The following is a 17,407-nucleotide window of genomic DNA, read 5'->3' on the forward strand; positions in this document are numbered from 1 at the left end:
GGCGTAAGATGGTGGAATGCGCGGTCGGGAGAATCGGTGCCTGAACAAACGTACAATTCATTGTAATTAAATTAAACAAGTGACTGTAACGCCCGGCGCGGATGAGTCTTCCAGATCAGCGCGAGTAGAAAGAAAACAGATAACAACAAAAAGAATGTTTGCCAAACCTTTTCGAGTCAAGTCTAATACTGCGATCAAAGGATCGGACAGGTGAGCTCATGGTGTCCGCTTCTGGTGTGTCCCGCAGGCCCGGGGAGAGGATGAGCCGCCTTAGAGGTTAAACATCCATTTAATTAAAAAAATAATCGGAATCAATAAACTCCAGCACGTCAGAATATATTATTTACGCATCAGCGTCACAGTGACCGGAGCAGATAAACTGCAGCCTCAGGTTTACTGTCCGCATTGAGTCTCATATGCCTTTATGAAGCCTTGGATTTTCAGCGGAAAGTTTGTATTTTACTTTTGTGTGCAGACTCCCATTATTTCAGTAAAATATTTTATGAAGAACTTCCAGGAACACATGAAGCTAGTCTAACCTTCCAACCCTGTCCCCCCTCCTTTTCCCTCCCCAAATTCATAGAGGTCATTTTAGATACGTTAACAGGCAGTTATTTCAATAGTTTGACACGGGATGAGACGTGTGTTTGCTTTATCTTACGTGAAAATCTTCACGCATAGCCTGTTCCCATTGGGCATCTGCAGGGTACACACTCTTGTCACCAGGAGATATCTAAAAGTCCAAATATACGTCTGACTCGCTGGTTGATTCTTTTCAGGATTGTCACCTTTTGCCAAGTGCAAAACCAGACTGGGACAGGAGGTCGAAGTGGCAAAAGGAGGGGATTCCTGTAATCTATTTTTACTTGACTTTAGATAGAGACAGGAAATGTAAATTAAAAATAGTTTCAGCTTACTGTATCTTTAAAGAAACTATTTTGTTCCTGTATCAGGGGAATGGGCAGTACATAAAACTGACCAGTTCTATCCACATTTTCAATGAGAATTAACTGGCCACTTTTGTTGGTGGTGCACACTTTGTACTCAGAACATAATTAGGTCAAAAATTGCTTGGTGGCTGAGCACTCTCTTTGAAGTGTTAATATATACATGCCAGCAGATTGGGGGGAAGAAACAAATTCAGTACTTCTGATGATCAACCTATCAAGGAACATACTGGGAGGAAGATAGTTAATTTTGTGACTTTCACACCTTTGGCACAAAAGACTTGACATTAAAAATACTCCCTCCCTGCTCAATTTTAGATCAGCTGACTTGTGAAGTTGACACAAGAACCGTTTTGATCACGTAGAACATTAGGAAGTATAAAAGAGATGGTTATGTCCAAAAGTTTTAGATTATTGGGTTGTGTAAGAAATATGGTCTAATGAGGATATTTTAACTCAATGTTGATTTAATCGATGTTTATCGCTTTATTGCATTTTTAGTTTCTTGCAGTGCTTTAATTTACCTTTGTATTAGCTTATTTGTAAATAGATATGGCTTTTATTTTAAGCCTACATGCATTGGTTTAACACTGTGATATTTACTGCCTTTTGGAGAAGGCATAGGAACAAAAGTAAGCCATTCAGCCCCTCAAACCTGTTCCACCATTCAGTTAGATCATAACTAACCTGTACATCAACTCTATTTATCCGCCTTTGACCCATAGCTTACCTAATAATAAAAAAAATCTGTCGATCTGTTGAAAATTTCAATTGGCCCAGTATCGACAGCCTTTTGGGGGAGAGAATTAAACATTCCCACATACTGCCTGTGTTGCCATTTCTAATCTTTATTTACTTATTTATTGTTATCAGTAATTTATTTCTAAAGCTAATAGAATCACTTTATGCAACCTGTCTTCATAATGTAATCCTTTAAGAACTGGTATTATTTTAGAAAATCTGCGCTGTACCCTCTCCAAGGCCAATATATTCTTCCTGAGGTGCAGTACCCAGAACTGGACACAGTACTCCACGTGGGGTCGGACCAAGGATCTGCACCAGTGAAGCATAACTTCCGCCCCTATGTATTCCAACGTTCCTGAGATAAAGGCCAATGTTCCATTAGCCTTTTTGATTACTTTTTATAACCGCACTAGCTTTTAGTCATTTGTGTACCTGGACAACGCAAATCCCATTGCTCCTTCACCGTTCCTAGTCTCGTGCCATTAAGAAAATATTCCGATTTGTCTTTCTTGGATCCAAAGTGGATTATTTCACACTTCACCAAATTGAACTCCATCTTATCATAATCCATCCATGTCCCTTTGTAACTTCCTGTTCCCATCTACACAACTTGCTGTCTCTCCTAACTTACTGTCATCTGCAACTCTCTATTCCTTCATCAAACTCATTGATATATATGATGAAAAGCTGAGGCCCTGGTACAGATCCCTGGAGAACACCGCTTGACGCAAACACAGTGAGCATTCCATGTGATCTCTAGGACACTCTATTGTAATGCAGAGGTATGGAGTTAGTCCCATGGAACACGATTCCACTCTTGGTATATATGAGTGCAGGTTTCAATGTAGAGGAGATTTAGGCTATTTATGGAAACTGCCTTTCTGCCATGAATGCAAATTGAAAATGGTGGGAGAAAGCCTGAGCCATAACTTTGGGATCATGACTTGGATTCTGATGTTCTCTATGTTTCTGATGAAAATTAATTGAAAACCTTAGCAACCAAAGACTGCATCATGAGACACACAACCAGTAGGAAAAAAAATAGTCTCCTATTTTAAAACTCATCTTTGGAGTCCAGTTTACAGTTTAAAAAAAATTCTGGGTAGCTCACTTCATAAAACCAACTGTTGGATTCAAAACTAGATGGGTGGCAAAATGCTCGCAGACCTTCAAGTTCAGCTAGGACTCCTTAGTGAGAATTTTGACGGCGAGTATTACCTTCGGGAGTTGCGAGATTAATATTTTTAATGGATCATTTATAATTATATTGGTGACAGCACCATAGAATTTGGAGTGTGTAGCAATTTTAGAATTACAGAGGAATAATAATTCATGACCAAGTAAACCTATTCATTTCAAAGTACTGCATTTGACTATGTTCTGCTACGGGTGGTAGAGTCCAGAGTTTCTATTTGCTGCTTCAGTTTCAGATTAAATTGTACTGAATAAAAACACAGCGGGATAGAACTCCCTTGATAATCTATTGGTAAAGGCACTACTAAAGCCGTACAGACCAGAAGGCCTCAAGTTTAATCCCTGGTCTGTGCTGAATTAAGTGATCTTAGTCAAACAGTAGTTGGGGCACTGCAGTTAACCTGGACTAGGGAGGAGGATAATCTGCTTGGATCCCACCCTGATTGCTGTCCAATGACAGCTGCTGGAAATTGTATGTGTGGATTTCAAGTAAGAATGGGGTCAACTGTGAGATTTGCAATGATCCACTAGCCTGCCAACACTCTGACTAGACATGCACATTAAGAATGGTCAATTGGATGAGCTACCGAGGGCTGCCTGTGAGCATGGAACCAAAGATCAGTACATTCAGGAGAGAAGGGGAGAAAATTGGAGGAAAAATACAAGACAATAGTGCAGATCCTTTTTATATTTTTAATTACAGGAGATAGTTTATATTAACTTATAAAAGAAAGCTCTTTCTGAGTGAACTCTAGCCTCCTCATGGGAGGAATCCAGCTCATTCATTGTTCTGTTTTTTTTGAATAATAAACCAATCAATTTTTCAAAACAGTTGGGCATTTCAGTTATATATTGTGCTAGATTATCTGCCCCCTTCACCCACCCCTCCAGCCCCCTTGCTGTAGAACATCTGGCACTGGGAAAAGTTCTTGTGGCTGTGTTGTTTATCCACTATGAATTTGGCAGTTAGTAGTCTTTACAGGATCCTGTGAAGTTATTGAGAGTCTACAAGATAAAACTGTGGCTTGTCATTCCTTATCCAGTAAGGTTCTGAATTCTAAAGGGACATCTGTGGGAGGCACTGTGCAGAGATTGGGTATTTCCCTATAACAAAGGTAGAAAAATCAGAAGATGTGAATTGGGTTGCTTGCTTCTCTCACTGCTGCCTATTATAGAGCAGCATTGGCAGAAATCGTGCTCTGTTGAGGTAGGGGTAATAACTTTAAAAGTACAGATAAGTAAGGTAGCACATTGGTGTAGTGTTCGGTGCTCCAGCTGGTTTGGAGATGTGATTAGCTCTTCTCCACCACCTCATCAGAGGTCTGGGAGGAAGCTGGATGTCTGCCTGTCTCATTGGAAAATGAGACCCCTGACAGTGGGGGGGAGGGGGTATCACACCCGATCCGCAGATTCCTGACCACAGAATTAATGTGGCCTTCAGAACTTTTCTTTCATGTCATGGACTGCTGAGTAAAGTAATGACATCAGAATGTCACAGGGTTTGAAAACCAGCTTCAGAAAGAGGAAGTGCAAACAGGTTTGGAAGAGCCAGTGCAAATCAATTCTATAAATCCATAGAGAACAAGACCATTTCGGTCTCATTCCACCGTGTACAGTGTAAATTTCCTCCAAAAGAGATTTGAAAAGAGAAATCCCAACAGGGATTGTTTGGAGTTAACATTAATGTTTCAATAAAACTAAAAAAGGAATTATTCTTTTAAGCAACCAAACCGAATTACTTTTCATTCCTCAGGAGGAAGCTCAGGGCTGATGTACTGGCTGCCTTTCCTTCTTTATCCAGTAGTCAACTATCAGATCTGATACCAAGCAAGGAGGAGCTGAATGTGGTGAAAATGTTTTTGCATAAAGGAGAAGCAGTAACTGCCTACGTTCTGAATAAGAACCCCGTCTTCTTTGAAATGGACAAGACGCTTTATCCAACAGGTGTGTGTTTTAACTGCTTTTTGTGTTTTATTTTCTGATGGCATGCAAATTCATAAAAGGAGCAAAAATGTTGACTGCAACCAAATTGTGGAATATCCATAATCTTGCCATTTTTTTAGTCTCTCAAATTTAACTCTCTGCTGCACGGCTTATTAACCTCTCATTGCATTCAATTTGAGAACATTGGGATGAAGTAGAAAACTTTATAATCGAAAGGAATCACTACTGCCGTCAGTACCTTTTTTTGGGAGGACTACCTCCTTATCCAGCTGAAATATAACTGGGCGAAATGGCACACCTAATGTGTTCCATAAAGCATGGCTGAATACATTACTTCACTGAGGTGACTTAGCTGATGAGCAATTGTATAATATGGGTTTCCTACATTACAACAGTGACTGCACTTCAAGCGTACTTCATTTGCTGTAAAGCACTTTGAGACATCCTGAGGGTGTGAAAGGCACTATATAAATGCAAGTTCTTTCAAACTGTTTTGTTGCATGATGATTATTCAAGTCCTTTGAGAGGTGATGGTCTTTATCTGAAGTCGATATCAGGCTATTGACAATCTCCCAAGATTTATTGGGTGCCTTGTTTTGCCACTTTTCCTAAGAAGCAACTTATTTCTCATGGCAAATCACAAAATATTCCTTCCTCCTAGGAATGGTTAAGTTCATTGCTCAGTTAGGACCAAGCTACAAAATGTTTTGTACGGTAGACAATTGTTATGTTTTGATTAATATTCATCCCAGAGAAACATTTCAGTGAAGTGCCTGCCTTGACTCTATTCTCTGTGTACTCATAGCTGATTTTTGTTCTCGATTAATAGGCTGCTACAGTGTTATTTCAGAGAAGGTTTCAATAGGATACTTATTTGGATGTTTGCACATGTATTCCAACAGTACTACAATTGGTTAGGTGGTAGTTTCAATTGGGGGAGGCAATTGTGTGTGAAAGAATTTATAAAACATATGTAGTAACCATAGTAATAGACAACTTGACAGTCCACTTGGGGAGAGGGAACAAGCAGTTTCAAATTTTTAATTTTATATAATAAAAGTCTTGCGAATATAGTGCACTTCCTGTCATATCTGGGTCTGTCACATATTTCATTTATTTTATTATATACCTCCAAGCTCTATCTCTACAGTAAGGGGCCTTTGACACTGTGCTCCATAGCGTCACTTGTCTGACCTGGCCCAGTCCACTCTCACTTCCCGATGCCAGGGTGAGTCCCTGACCGGATCATGGTCATTCCCTAATGCTGGCCAGTGTCCCTGGCTGGATGCCTTCCGTGATGCCAGCCCACAGCCCTTGTTGGATTGTTTCCACCACCCGTGACTTGTAACCCGGAGGCCGGTCTGCATCCCTCCCCACACATGCCACCCCTACCAGAAAGCGCAGAGAAAGAGAGAAACAAAAGAGGTGATAAAATAGACAAAAACATGTGGAGGTAAGGGGAGAAAAGTGGGAGCAGCACATAGACACAAAGCCAAAATAAGAGAGGAGTACAAGAGATAGGGAAGGAACACACACACATGGATGTGCCTTGCTCTCTATGACATGGACGACAGACGTAGGTTATGTTGTTCTTGCTTCATCCTTTTGCACACTTACTGCCACAAGATTAATTAGAACAATTTTTCTCTCATTTACTTTGTTGCACAACCACTCCCATTGTTTGCCTCTTACTACCGTGCTTGAGAAAACAAATGGATCTTGTTCCATTATAATACTACTGCTGATTATTGACTAATGTGCTTTATAATTTAGTAACACTGCAGGACATTGAAATGATGGTAAAGTTAAAAATGGCATGAGGAGGAAAAGTAGGTCTACTTTAATGGGAACATTCTGTTATATCAGCAAATAAGTACGCGACAAGGGAAGGACCACAATGATGGTGCTAACTTATGGAAAAATACCCTCCTTGGTCCTTGCCTCTGTATACATTGTGTATTATAGACATTTCTACATGGCGGAGACAGCTGAAGGATTGTACTGTGTCCATAGAGGCATTTCTAGTTAGTGGTGTTAAAGCTACAGAACGGTATATTTGGTTGCAGTTAAGATAGTTGTTCAGATGCCAAGTGCTTATGGGCCTGCGGCAGGTGGTGAGCGAACCAACGCGAGGGGAAAAACTTACTTGACCTCGTCCTCACCAATCTACCTGTCACAAATGCATCTGTCCATGACAGTATTGGTAGGAGTGACCACTGCACAGTCCTCGTGGAGATGAAGTCCCGTCTTCGCACTGAGGATACCATCCAACGTGTTGTGTGGCACTACCACCATGCTAAATGGGGATAGATTCAGAACAGATCTAGCAGCTCAAAACTGGGCATCCATGAGGTGCTGTGGGCCATCATCAGCAGCAGAATTGTATTCCAGCACAATTTGTAACTCACTCTACCATTACCAACAAGCCAGGGGATCAACCCTGGCTCAATGAGGAGTGTAGAAGAGCATGCCAGGAGCAGCACCAGGCTTACCTAAAGATGAGGTGCCAACCTGGTGAAGCTACAACTCAGGACTACGTGCATGCTAAACAGTGGAAGCAATATGGTATAGACAGAGCTAAGCGATTCCACAACCAACGGATGAGATCAAAGCCCTGCAGTCCTGCCACATCCAGTCGTGAATGGTGGTGGATAATTAAACAACTAACGGGAGGAGGAGGCTCTGCAAACATCCCCATCCTTAATGATGGCGGAGTCCAGCATGTGAGTGCTAAAGACAAGGCTGAAGTATTTGCAACCATCTTCAGCTAGAAGTGCCGAGTGGATGATCCATCTCGGCCTCCTCCCGGTATTCCCACCATCACAGAAGCCAGTCTTCAGCCGATTCGATTCACTCCACGTGATATCATGAAACGGCTGAGTGCACTGGATACAGCAAAGGCTATGGGCCCCGACAACATCCCAGCTGTAGTGCTGAAGACTTGTGCTCCAGAACTAGCTGTGCCTCTAGCCAAGCTGTTTCAGTATAGCTACAACACTGGCATCTACCCGACAATGTGGAAAATTGCCCAGGTATGTCCTGTCCACAAAAAGCAGGACAAATCCAATCCGGTCAATTACCGTCCCATCAGCCTACTCTCAATCATCAGCAAAGTGATGGAAGGTGTCGTTGACAGTGCTATCAAGCGGCACTTACTCACCAATAACCTGCTCACCAATGCTCAGTTTGGGTTCCGCCAGGACCACTCGGCTCCAGACCTCATTACAGCCTTGGTCCAAACATGGACAAAAGAGCTGAATTCCAGAGGTGAGGTGAGAGTGACTGCCCTTGACATCAAGGCAGCATTTGACCGAATGTGGCACCAAGGAGCCCCAGTAAAATTGAAGTCAATGGGAATCAGAGGGAAAACTCTCCAGTGGCTGGAGTCATACCTAGCACAAAGGAAGATGGTAGTGATTGTTGGAGGCCAATTATCTCAGCCCCAGGACATTGATGCAGGAGGATCCTCAGGGCAGTATCCTAGGCCCAACCATCTTCAGCTGCTTCATCAATGACCTTCCCTCCATCATAAGGTCAGAAATGGGGATGTTCGCTGATGATTGCACAGTGTTTAGTTCCATTCGCAACCCCTCAAATAACGAAGCAGTCCGAGCCCGCATGCAGCAAGACCTGCACAACATCCAGGCTTGGGCTGAGAAGTGGCAAGTAACATTCGCGCCAGACAAGTGCCAGGCAATGACCATCTCCAACAAGAGAGAGTCTAACCACCTCCCCTTGACATTCAACAGCATTACCATCGCCGAATCTCCCACCATCAACATCCTGGAGGTCACCATTGACCAGAAACTTAACTGGACCAGCCACATAAATATTGTGGCTACAAGAGCAGGTCAGAGGCTGGGTATTCAGCGGCGAGTGACTCACCTCCTGACTCCCCAAAGCCTTTCCACCATCTTCAAGGCACAAGTCAAGAGTGTGATGGAATACTCTCCACTTGCCTGGATGAGTACAGCTCCAACAACACTTAAGAAGATCGACACCATCCAGGACAAAGCAGCCCGCTTGATTGGCACCCCATCCACCACCCTAAACATTCACTCCCTTCACCACCGGCGCACAGTGGCTGCAGTGTGTACCATCCTCGGGATGCACTGCAGCAACTTGCCAAGGCTTCTTCGACAGCACCTCCCAAACCCGCGACCTCTACCACCTGGAAGGACAAGAGCAGCAGGCACATGGGAACACCACCATCTGCGCGTTCCCCTCCAAGTCACACACCATCCCGACTTGGAAATATATCGCCGTTCCTTCATCGTCGCTGGGTCAAAATCCTGGAATTGTCTTCCTACCAGCACTGTGGGAGAACCATCACCAGATAGACTGCAGCGGTTCAAGAAGGTGGCTCACCACCACCTTCTCAAGGGCAATTAGGGATGGGCAATAAATGCTGGCCTTGCCAGCGATGCCACATCCCATGAACGAATAAAAAAAAAGTTAGTGGTGTTTAAGCTACAGAACGGTATATTTGGTTGCAGTTGAGATAGTTATTCAGATGCAAAGTGCTTTATGCTACTAAACTCAAATTGTAACGAAAGTTTCTTGATTTGTAAGCATTGACACTGGTTCTTCCTGTTCTCCATTCTGGTTGTTGGTTTGTACTCTGTAGTTTGACTATATAATAACTTTGTGGACTTCAATTTTGCTGTTTTTTTAAAAATAAAAGTTATTAACCAGAAATCAGTAGAATGAAATTACAATTTCTATAACCAATGAACTGTATAGGAAGGAGAACCAACCAGTATCCCTTCTGAAGGGTCCTCAGCACATCAGCTTAAGTGGAGAGAGTGCACTCAAAAGGCACGAGGCATGGGGATTCCCATGCAGTGCATCTGCTTCATTTGTTTTTGTAGGAATTGATTTGCTTCATTTACTGTTTGTTGGTTACAGGTTGCGTTGTTCCTTTCTCTGCTGAATAATAAAATTGCTCAACAGAAGATTTTCTTTTTTTAAAAAAAAAAGTGAGCTTTGATCAGTAAATACGGCGTAAACAAAAAAATCCATTTTAGCGGAGCAGACGTGCTGAAGAGAATCCCTGTCTAGTTCCAGCACATCCACTTCATTATAATGGATGTACTCTCGACTGTACCTGGAGCCCTGTAAATAAGAATTTTAGACACACCAATGAGAGGAAAACAAAAAAATGATGTAGGATTTCCACAGGGGTATGTAGTACTCACCATTCCTTGTAAATATCCCTAATGTTCAAGTTTCGCCCCCATTTTAAAAGAATCGAATTTTCGTGTCCAATGTCAGAACAGATGTTACAACAAAAAAGTTCTTATCCATTGTTTTTACAGTCAATTTTTAATTCAAAAATTATCTGCTAATTCAATTCTTTTTAGCCATGAATTCCTACTCCCCTATGTTATTTGCATTGCTTAATTTGATTTACTGGATAATTCAATATTTTAGCACCAGAGAACGATGTTGAATTATCAGGAGTAGACTGTAGTCACAAATGCTGTTCCTGTTTGTAATAAATGCTGTTCCTGTTTGTGAGCAAATGGTGATCATGTTTGAAATGCAAAACAATGTAATGTAAAAACCTTAATATTGAGACCTGTTCCACCCATATAGTAGGAGGTGTGAGTGAATTGTTCCCATTCGCGTATTGCATCTAGTGAATACAATGCAGGTAATTCTAACTTTGGGCGATAATGCAAAACGGGCGATATCAGATCAGTCGCCCGTTATACATCTCTCCCGATTTTGATTTCCATTGGCTTCGGTGGAAAATAAAATCAGGAGAGATGTATAATGTGCAGCTGACCCGATATCACTAGTTTTATACTGTCGTCCAAACTCGGAATTACCCCCCCTCCCCTAATGTCTTTTGGTTTAATAGTTTGACCTATTTGTTTTTATTGGACAGTGTATGCCCTGTGGTCTTATCCAGATCTGCTGGCTGCATTCACAACATGGCCCGCTGTACTACCGAAACTCGTTGGAGGAGCAGGTGAGACATATAAAACCTAGATGCACAAAAATGCGTTGTAAAGAGCAGATTTAAAATAATTCCATCCTATGTAACAATTCACATTTTGTAGAAGAAAACCTTTTTGTTACTATAGTTACTTGAGTATGAGCAGTTGAGTAAAACTTGAGCTCGGAACTAGATAGTTAAGGAAGTATTTCATTATGAATGCCACTTAATGCTCAAGATCTTCCAAGTGAGTGCCTTTCCAGAACACATTCTTTTCTTTTGTAAGTTATCTTTTATTTTTTTGTCCCATTGATTCATCCGTGACTCATTTCTTACTGCAATTCTGTATTTATTGGATGTTCCTTTCGGAATATCCTTTTTAGGGGAAAAAAAAATTGAAAATGTCAATTTCATGGAAGATGTAACATTCCATTGTATTTTGAGGGAAAAAGGACCTTTTGTATGTTTTGAGTTTCTATTAACTTCTATTTGGTTCAATCATGGGATTTTAAAGATACCAGAAGATGTATATGCAGTTGCTGTCACAGTCCCTATTTGTGTGTTGGTGCAGGGATTATCTGCTTACAACACATTTGATGCTGTCCACAAGTTTCAATTGAGGATACATATGATAAAACCTACTCATTTTGTTGCATTCTCATACCTTTTATAGTTGTTAAACGTTGTATTAACTGTAAACAATTTTACAACACCAAGTTATAGTCCAGCAATTTTATTTTAAATTCACAAGCTTTCGGAGGCTTCCCCCTTCGTCAGGTGAACGATCGTTCACCTGACGAAGGGGGAAGCCTCCGAAAGCTTGTGAATTTAAAATAAAATTGCTGGACTATAACTTGGTGTTGTAAAGTTGTATTAACTGTAATAACTGTTTATTCATAGCAAAACTCTTATTGCATTCATTGCACTTAAAAACACCACCTGAGTTTTCAAAACACTTAGTTACAGTCTTCCAAATTCAAGAGACATTTAGCATCATAGCCAAGAATTCCTTGAATTGTCAGTGTTCTCCCAATAAACTGGTGGCATTGTTTGCGTTTTCAAATGAAAACCTGGAAAGGACTGTGGCTCAACTGAAATGTAAATTCACAGCAGCTTTTGCTTGGCAACCATCAGTTTTACAATTAAGAGAACTAAATTCTTGGGTCTCCTCCAGGGTGGTGCTTTGTCTGAAAAATGACCCTTGCCCCCCCTCCTTCCAGAAAAAATAAACGGCACACTGTGAGGTTCTGGTACACCTATGGTTTTGCGGGCACTTGTAGAGATTCCCTTTGCATTACTCAACATTTACCTGCTGAGACCTAATTGAAGGGAGAGCAGTCCCACCTCCAATAATGCTGACCTACAAAAGTCTGTAAAATAGGACACAAATATATGCCTTCACAGTGGAAAAGCATGTGAACTGGCCTCCTTCTTGGAGGGGAGGGGGTGCTTTTCCTTCCATTACTGCCTTGATTTGCTTTGGTGTGAAATCAGTTGAAACATGTTGATTGATGGAGCCATGCGACAGCAGAGAGTGCAGACAGGATTAGAATGATAAGTACTGCACCTCATAAAAATGCTTTTACTTCTGGACACTACAACCAGTCAAAGTTACAACAAAAAAAAATCCAATGAGCTTTTCTCTTTGGGGTTGGAGGGGGGGCGGTGTAAAAGCTTCTTCATGGTTATTGTAACACGTTGTTAGTAGTTTTGAAAAAGTCTGAAATGCCAACTTTAAAGGAATATTGTACTTTTGTGCCCAATGACCATTACAGATTGCCACCTAGGACATTTCTGCAAAGCAAGCTCTTTCAAGTGTTGACTGAAGGCAACATATTCCTTTGACTTAGCCACCCTATTGTATATCATCATCACATCATTTATGATGCAATATCATTACACTTACTCATAAAAGACAAAATTATGCCATTAAAACTGCTCATGCTCACTCGTGAGTTGGGGTTTGTTTAGTATGGCTGATGTTCGCATTTTGAATTAATCTGAATGTAACCATACAATTGACTGAGAAATCACAATACTTGCAATTAATCCTTTTGATGATGATTACCCTTTCTGAATACAACTCCTAATGGCTGTCCTCTACACAGATCTGTTACTAGGTGTTCCTCACAGAACAGTTATTCAAAACAGAAGAGCAAGGGGTCATTCATCCTAGGATCATGTTCCAAAACCAAATACTCCGTTTATTTTTTCTGCACGACACAAAGGGAAGTCTCCACCTGATGATCTGATCAGGGAGAAATGTCATACTCGTTGAGATGGGTAGATTTGTACATAATCTGCCCTTCCTCTCCACCCTACCCCTCCCCCCCCCCCCCCCCCCCCACTCCAGGATTCTGAACCTGGGACATCTGAAGTAAAGCAGCCACCTTTTTGGCAATATGACTGGATTGTCAAGAAAATAGCATTTTTATAATGGAGTACTTGCCTGATAATACTTTGGAAATCAATCTAAAGGAAAATCGGGCGGAGTGTAAAACGAGTGGCCGATCCAATAGCGCCAGTTTTACGTCCCCACCAAAATTGGAAGTTCTGCCCATAGTGCCCACAATCTCTTGTGAAGACTTCAGCACCAGGACATTCCAATACAGCTGCCCATGGGAAGAAACATACATTGTAATTTCTAACTTTAAAAAAAATGCAAATGTTAGGGAGAGAGTGCAAGACTGTAATTTAATGTTGTGTCAAGATGCTGTTTATAAAGTGAACTTTGCTTTTGTGGTTTATCACACCAGCTAAACTCCTCAATTAGGTTATATTGTGGTGTTTCAGTCCTAGAAATAATTTTAATTTTAGTTTTGTATCTTTTTGTTATATATTTTAGTTATACATTTGATTTTAGTCTAGACCTTTGCTGCCATGTTATAGTTTTAGACTTTGGCAAAAATTTTAGTCAAAAATTTAGCTTTCACTTTCTGTATTTTTGTTCCAGTTTTTTCAGGATTTTTTTTTCAAAATTTATGTTTCATAAATGTAATTTCTCACACAAGGCCATAAAAAAAATTGAGAAACTGTTAGTTGAATGATAACTGAGACTTTATTTGTCAGTTTCAATTTCCAACGTGTTCCCAAAATTGTGACCACTGGCCAGTGTTGTTTTAGCCATAAGACCATGAGGGGAAAAAAACACATTGGGCTTGTCCCTGTACCATTTGATCCAGTCTGGCATCTAACTGTAACTTGAATTTCCGTAACATCTTTGATTGCACTGCCTTACACGATAGATCGTTTGAGTAAAGGATTTTCCTTCTAAGATCTATTTTAAATCAACTATTCACAAATCATATTTAAGTTTACGACCTCTTGTTCTACTGGTTGGACTGACATTAATATTCTGGGTTTATCTTACCTATGGCATTTAAAACTTTACATGAAATGAGTTAGGTTGTCCCTGAACCTGCTCACTAGACTGTCAAGTTTAAGCTTCTCTAATCTTGCCTCTGAGTTCATCCCCTTTTGCACTCAGAATCATCCTGGTTGCTGTTCACTCCTTCAGTGCATGAGCTTCCCTTTTGAAGTGTGTTAACCAGAACTACGCACACTGCTCCGGTGGAAGGCTGACCCAGTACATTATTAAGTCTCAGCACTATCTCTGGAGACTTGTATTCTAGTGTACTTCCTATGTAATCATTTTAGCTTTAGTCTTGTTTCTCTATTTTGAATTTTAGTCTTACAGTAGTTATAATCTTCATAAAAAATAGTGCTACATTTTAATCTTCAATGGATTAAAATAAATTCTAATAACTATTTCCTCTACATGGCTGAAGCTTTGGTATCCATTATTCTGTTGCTCATGTAATTAAAGTTTTGTACATTTGATTATAATATGAATAATATTATAAGTTGAAGATTAAATGTAACAAGATGGCCTCATAATAAAAGAAGAATCTACTACTTGACCATTTGGATTCACTGTACCATAAGTCTGATTTTTTTTGCTTTTGCAGATCTTATGTTGCCTGGAGTGGTTGCACCACCTTCTGGTCTTCCCAAGGTACTGCAGGGAGATCTTTGTGCCATTAACCTTGTTGGAAACAGGTATAGTACTCCCATCACTACATTTAGATGTCCAATTTTTATCCCTTTTTTAGGGCTTCAATCTTTTGCCATGTTTGCTTCCTTAGTCAGTACAGTATGGCAGTCTGTGCTATGCAACCCATATAAAATCATAGAAAGTTAAAAGGTTATAGCACAGAAGGTGGCTATTTGGCCAGTTGTGTTTGTTTGCCTTGTATTCTTGGTCTGGTATTCTTGCTGCTCTATGATAGACTGATAGTTGATGTATTTCTGTGGAGTTACTGCCGATAAATGGAATGAAGGTCACCTCTCTCCGATGACTGCTAAGAGTCCTAAAGCAAAATACATTGGAACAGTTCAGTCCAGAGTCTACAAGGTAGATCTACTGGTACAACTACTTTTTAAGAAAACAAATTTACAAGTTTTTACAAGCCACTTGAGAGGCTAGGAAGGTACACATAATCCCATTTAAATTTAAAATAAAAATGGTGTTGCTTTATTTTATCTCTTTTGTTCATTGTATTCCAGAGCTCCAGTGGCAATAGGCTTGGTCACTATGTCAACACCAGAGATGCTTGCAGCTGGTATGAAAGGAAAGGGCATCACCACCCTCCATACGTATATGGATCAGTTATGGTAAGAATGGGGGGTACTCAACTCATATCTGTAAATTTTATGTGGGCATAAAAAATTGATTTAAAATATGACAACGTATTTAAGGCATCTTAACTGCAATTATCTGTTAGCATCAGTTATTGTAGCTTCTGTTCATTTACTTTCCATTACATTCAATTACATACCACCGTGGTACATTGTATTGGTATAGCAACATGATGTAACACAAGTTGCCAAGCCTGGTAACCTTTTAACTCTTGGCTCGTTGAAATATTAAAATGAAGTTATTAAGCCTCTCTGAAGCTGAGGTTGCACTAACTCGTAATACGTGACCTGTATTCAATATATTTTTTTCTCCTTTATCCAACATAGAATTATCTCCCGACAAGCAGATTGTTGTTTGAGAAGCACAGAAATAAAAAACAATCACTTAACTTCAACAAACTGTCCATTTTTATGAACCTTAAAAACAGAACATATTTGAATAGTTTGCTGGGATTGATTTCTTTGCTGGATTCAAGAACAAATAAATGTGGTCATACAGCTTTAAGGGATTATAATACCCACTTATTTTAGTTTTGTAGTTCAATGTTCTATTATACATACTAATAGTTAAATTAGAACTGGGTTTATCTACTATAAATACCATATAATAGTTACCCTTTAGTCTTCAGTTCTGATGAAAGGTATTGCCTGGTATTTTTGAACCTTTTCCTTACAGAAAGGATTTTGGGATTGAGTTATATTTAAGGGTTACATTTTAAAACAAAGTGAATTTGCACAGGCCTAATAAGAAAGGCTACAGGCTGCTCGCCCTACCTCTATTTTAGCATCCCCTTTACTGCTATTGTGCCTGTAGAAAGCGTTTTTATTGCCATTCATAATTTTTGCTAATTTTCTAACATAGTGGCTCTTGGCTTTCTAACCTTTTTTGTAGCTTTCTCATAGTTTTTATATTAGTCCTGACTTGCATTTATAATCTGCCCTGTAAATTATTTTGTTAATTTTCAAATTTACAAAGGGTAGTGGAAATCTGGAACTCACTCCCCAAGAGGTTGTAGATGCTGAGTCAATTGAAATTTTCAAGACTGCGATTGATAGATTTTTGATGAGATGAAGAGATATGGAAAAAAGACGGGTAAATGGAGTTGAGGTACAGATCAGCCATGAGCTGAGGGGCTGAATGGGCCTACTGCTGTTCCGATGCATGCTGCACAGTATAGCTGTGGGCAAAGACATGTGCCTGTTTGTGAAAGGTAAGCTGAAACAAGTCACTGCAGAGGAAGATGGTGTAGACAATGGGAGGCTGAAAAAATGTTGCATAAACAAACTCGAGTGAGAAAAAGGAAAAGAAAAAAAGAAATGAAGGTGTGGAGATAGTGAGGAATGAAGAAAAGTAATGGAGTGGCTAGAAATTATCTAGGTGTGAGTAGGGGGAGGAGACAGTGAGAAAAACTGTTGCACAGGGCATCCCTGACTCTGCTTGGACAGGGAGGTATTGTCGTGGGAGTTTAGCTGCTTAGGTTATAAAATGGTGCATCCTCCAACTTGTCATGAGCAACACTATGGGAGAAAGAATCATATAAATGATACAGCACAGAAAGAGGCCATTCGGCCCATCGTGCCTGTGCTGGCTGTTTGAAAGATAAGTTCCACTTGCCTGTCCTTTCCCCATAGCCTTTTCCCCCTTCAAGCATTTATCCAATTCTCTTTTGAAAGTTATTATTGAATCTGCTCCCACCACCCTGTAAGGCAATGAATTCAATGATGAATTCAGTTTAGACTATTGTCTCTTAATTACTCAGATACCAAGCTCCACTCCATTTTCTTTCTTTCTAATGTGATCATCAGTTTGGGTTCTTATAAATTTGATATTTGCCTTTTGTCCTACTAATTGTTACTTTTACATTACTTTCCATATCTAAGATCCATGTTCAAGTTACTCACACGGTGAGTTCTTGATCTCAACTGGGTTGATTGG

At 40.3% G+C, this 17,407-nt stretch overlaps 1 protein-coding gene across 1 annotated transcript in view; it reads left to right on the forward strand.

Annotated features, from left to right (window-relative positions):
* Positions 1 to 17,407, forward strand: part of eif2d (eukaryotic translation initiation factor 2D) — a 34,709-nt gene continuing 17,302 nt past the window's right edge. The window contains exons 1-5 of the mRNA XM_068007537.1: positions 1 to 210; positions 4,639 to 4,829; positions 10,723 to 10,806; positions 14,742 to 14,832; positions 15,340 to 15,447. Coding sequence (XP_067863638.1) covers positions 155 to 210; positions 4,639 to 4,829; positions 10,723 to 10,806; positions 14,742 to 14,832; positions 15,340 to 15,447 — 530 coding nt within the window. The 5' untranslated portion in view covers positions 1 to 154. The remainder of the gene's footprint in view (positions 211 to 4,638; positions 4,830 to 10,722; positions 10,807 to 14,741; positions 14,833 to 15,339; positions 15,448 to 17,407) is intronic.

This window comes from Heptranchias perlo, chromosome 27, assembly GCF_035084215.1.
Source record: "Heptranchias perlo isolate sHepPer1 chromosome 27, sHepPer1.hap1, whole genome shotgun sequence".
Classification (NCBI taxonomy): Eukaryota; Metazoa; Chordata; class Chondrichthyes; order Hexanchiformes; family Hexanchidae; genus Heptranchias; species Heptranchias perlo.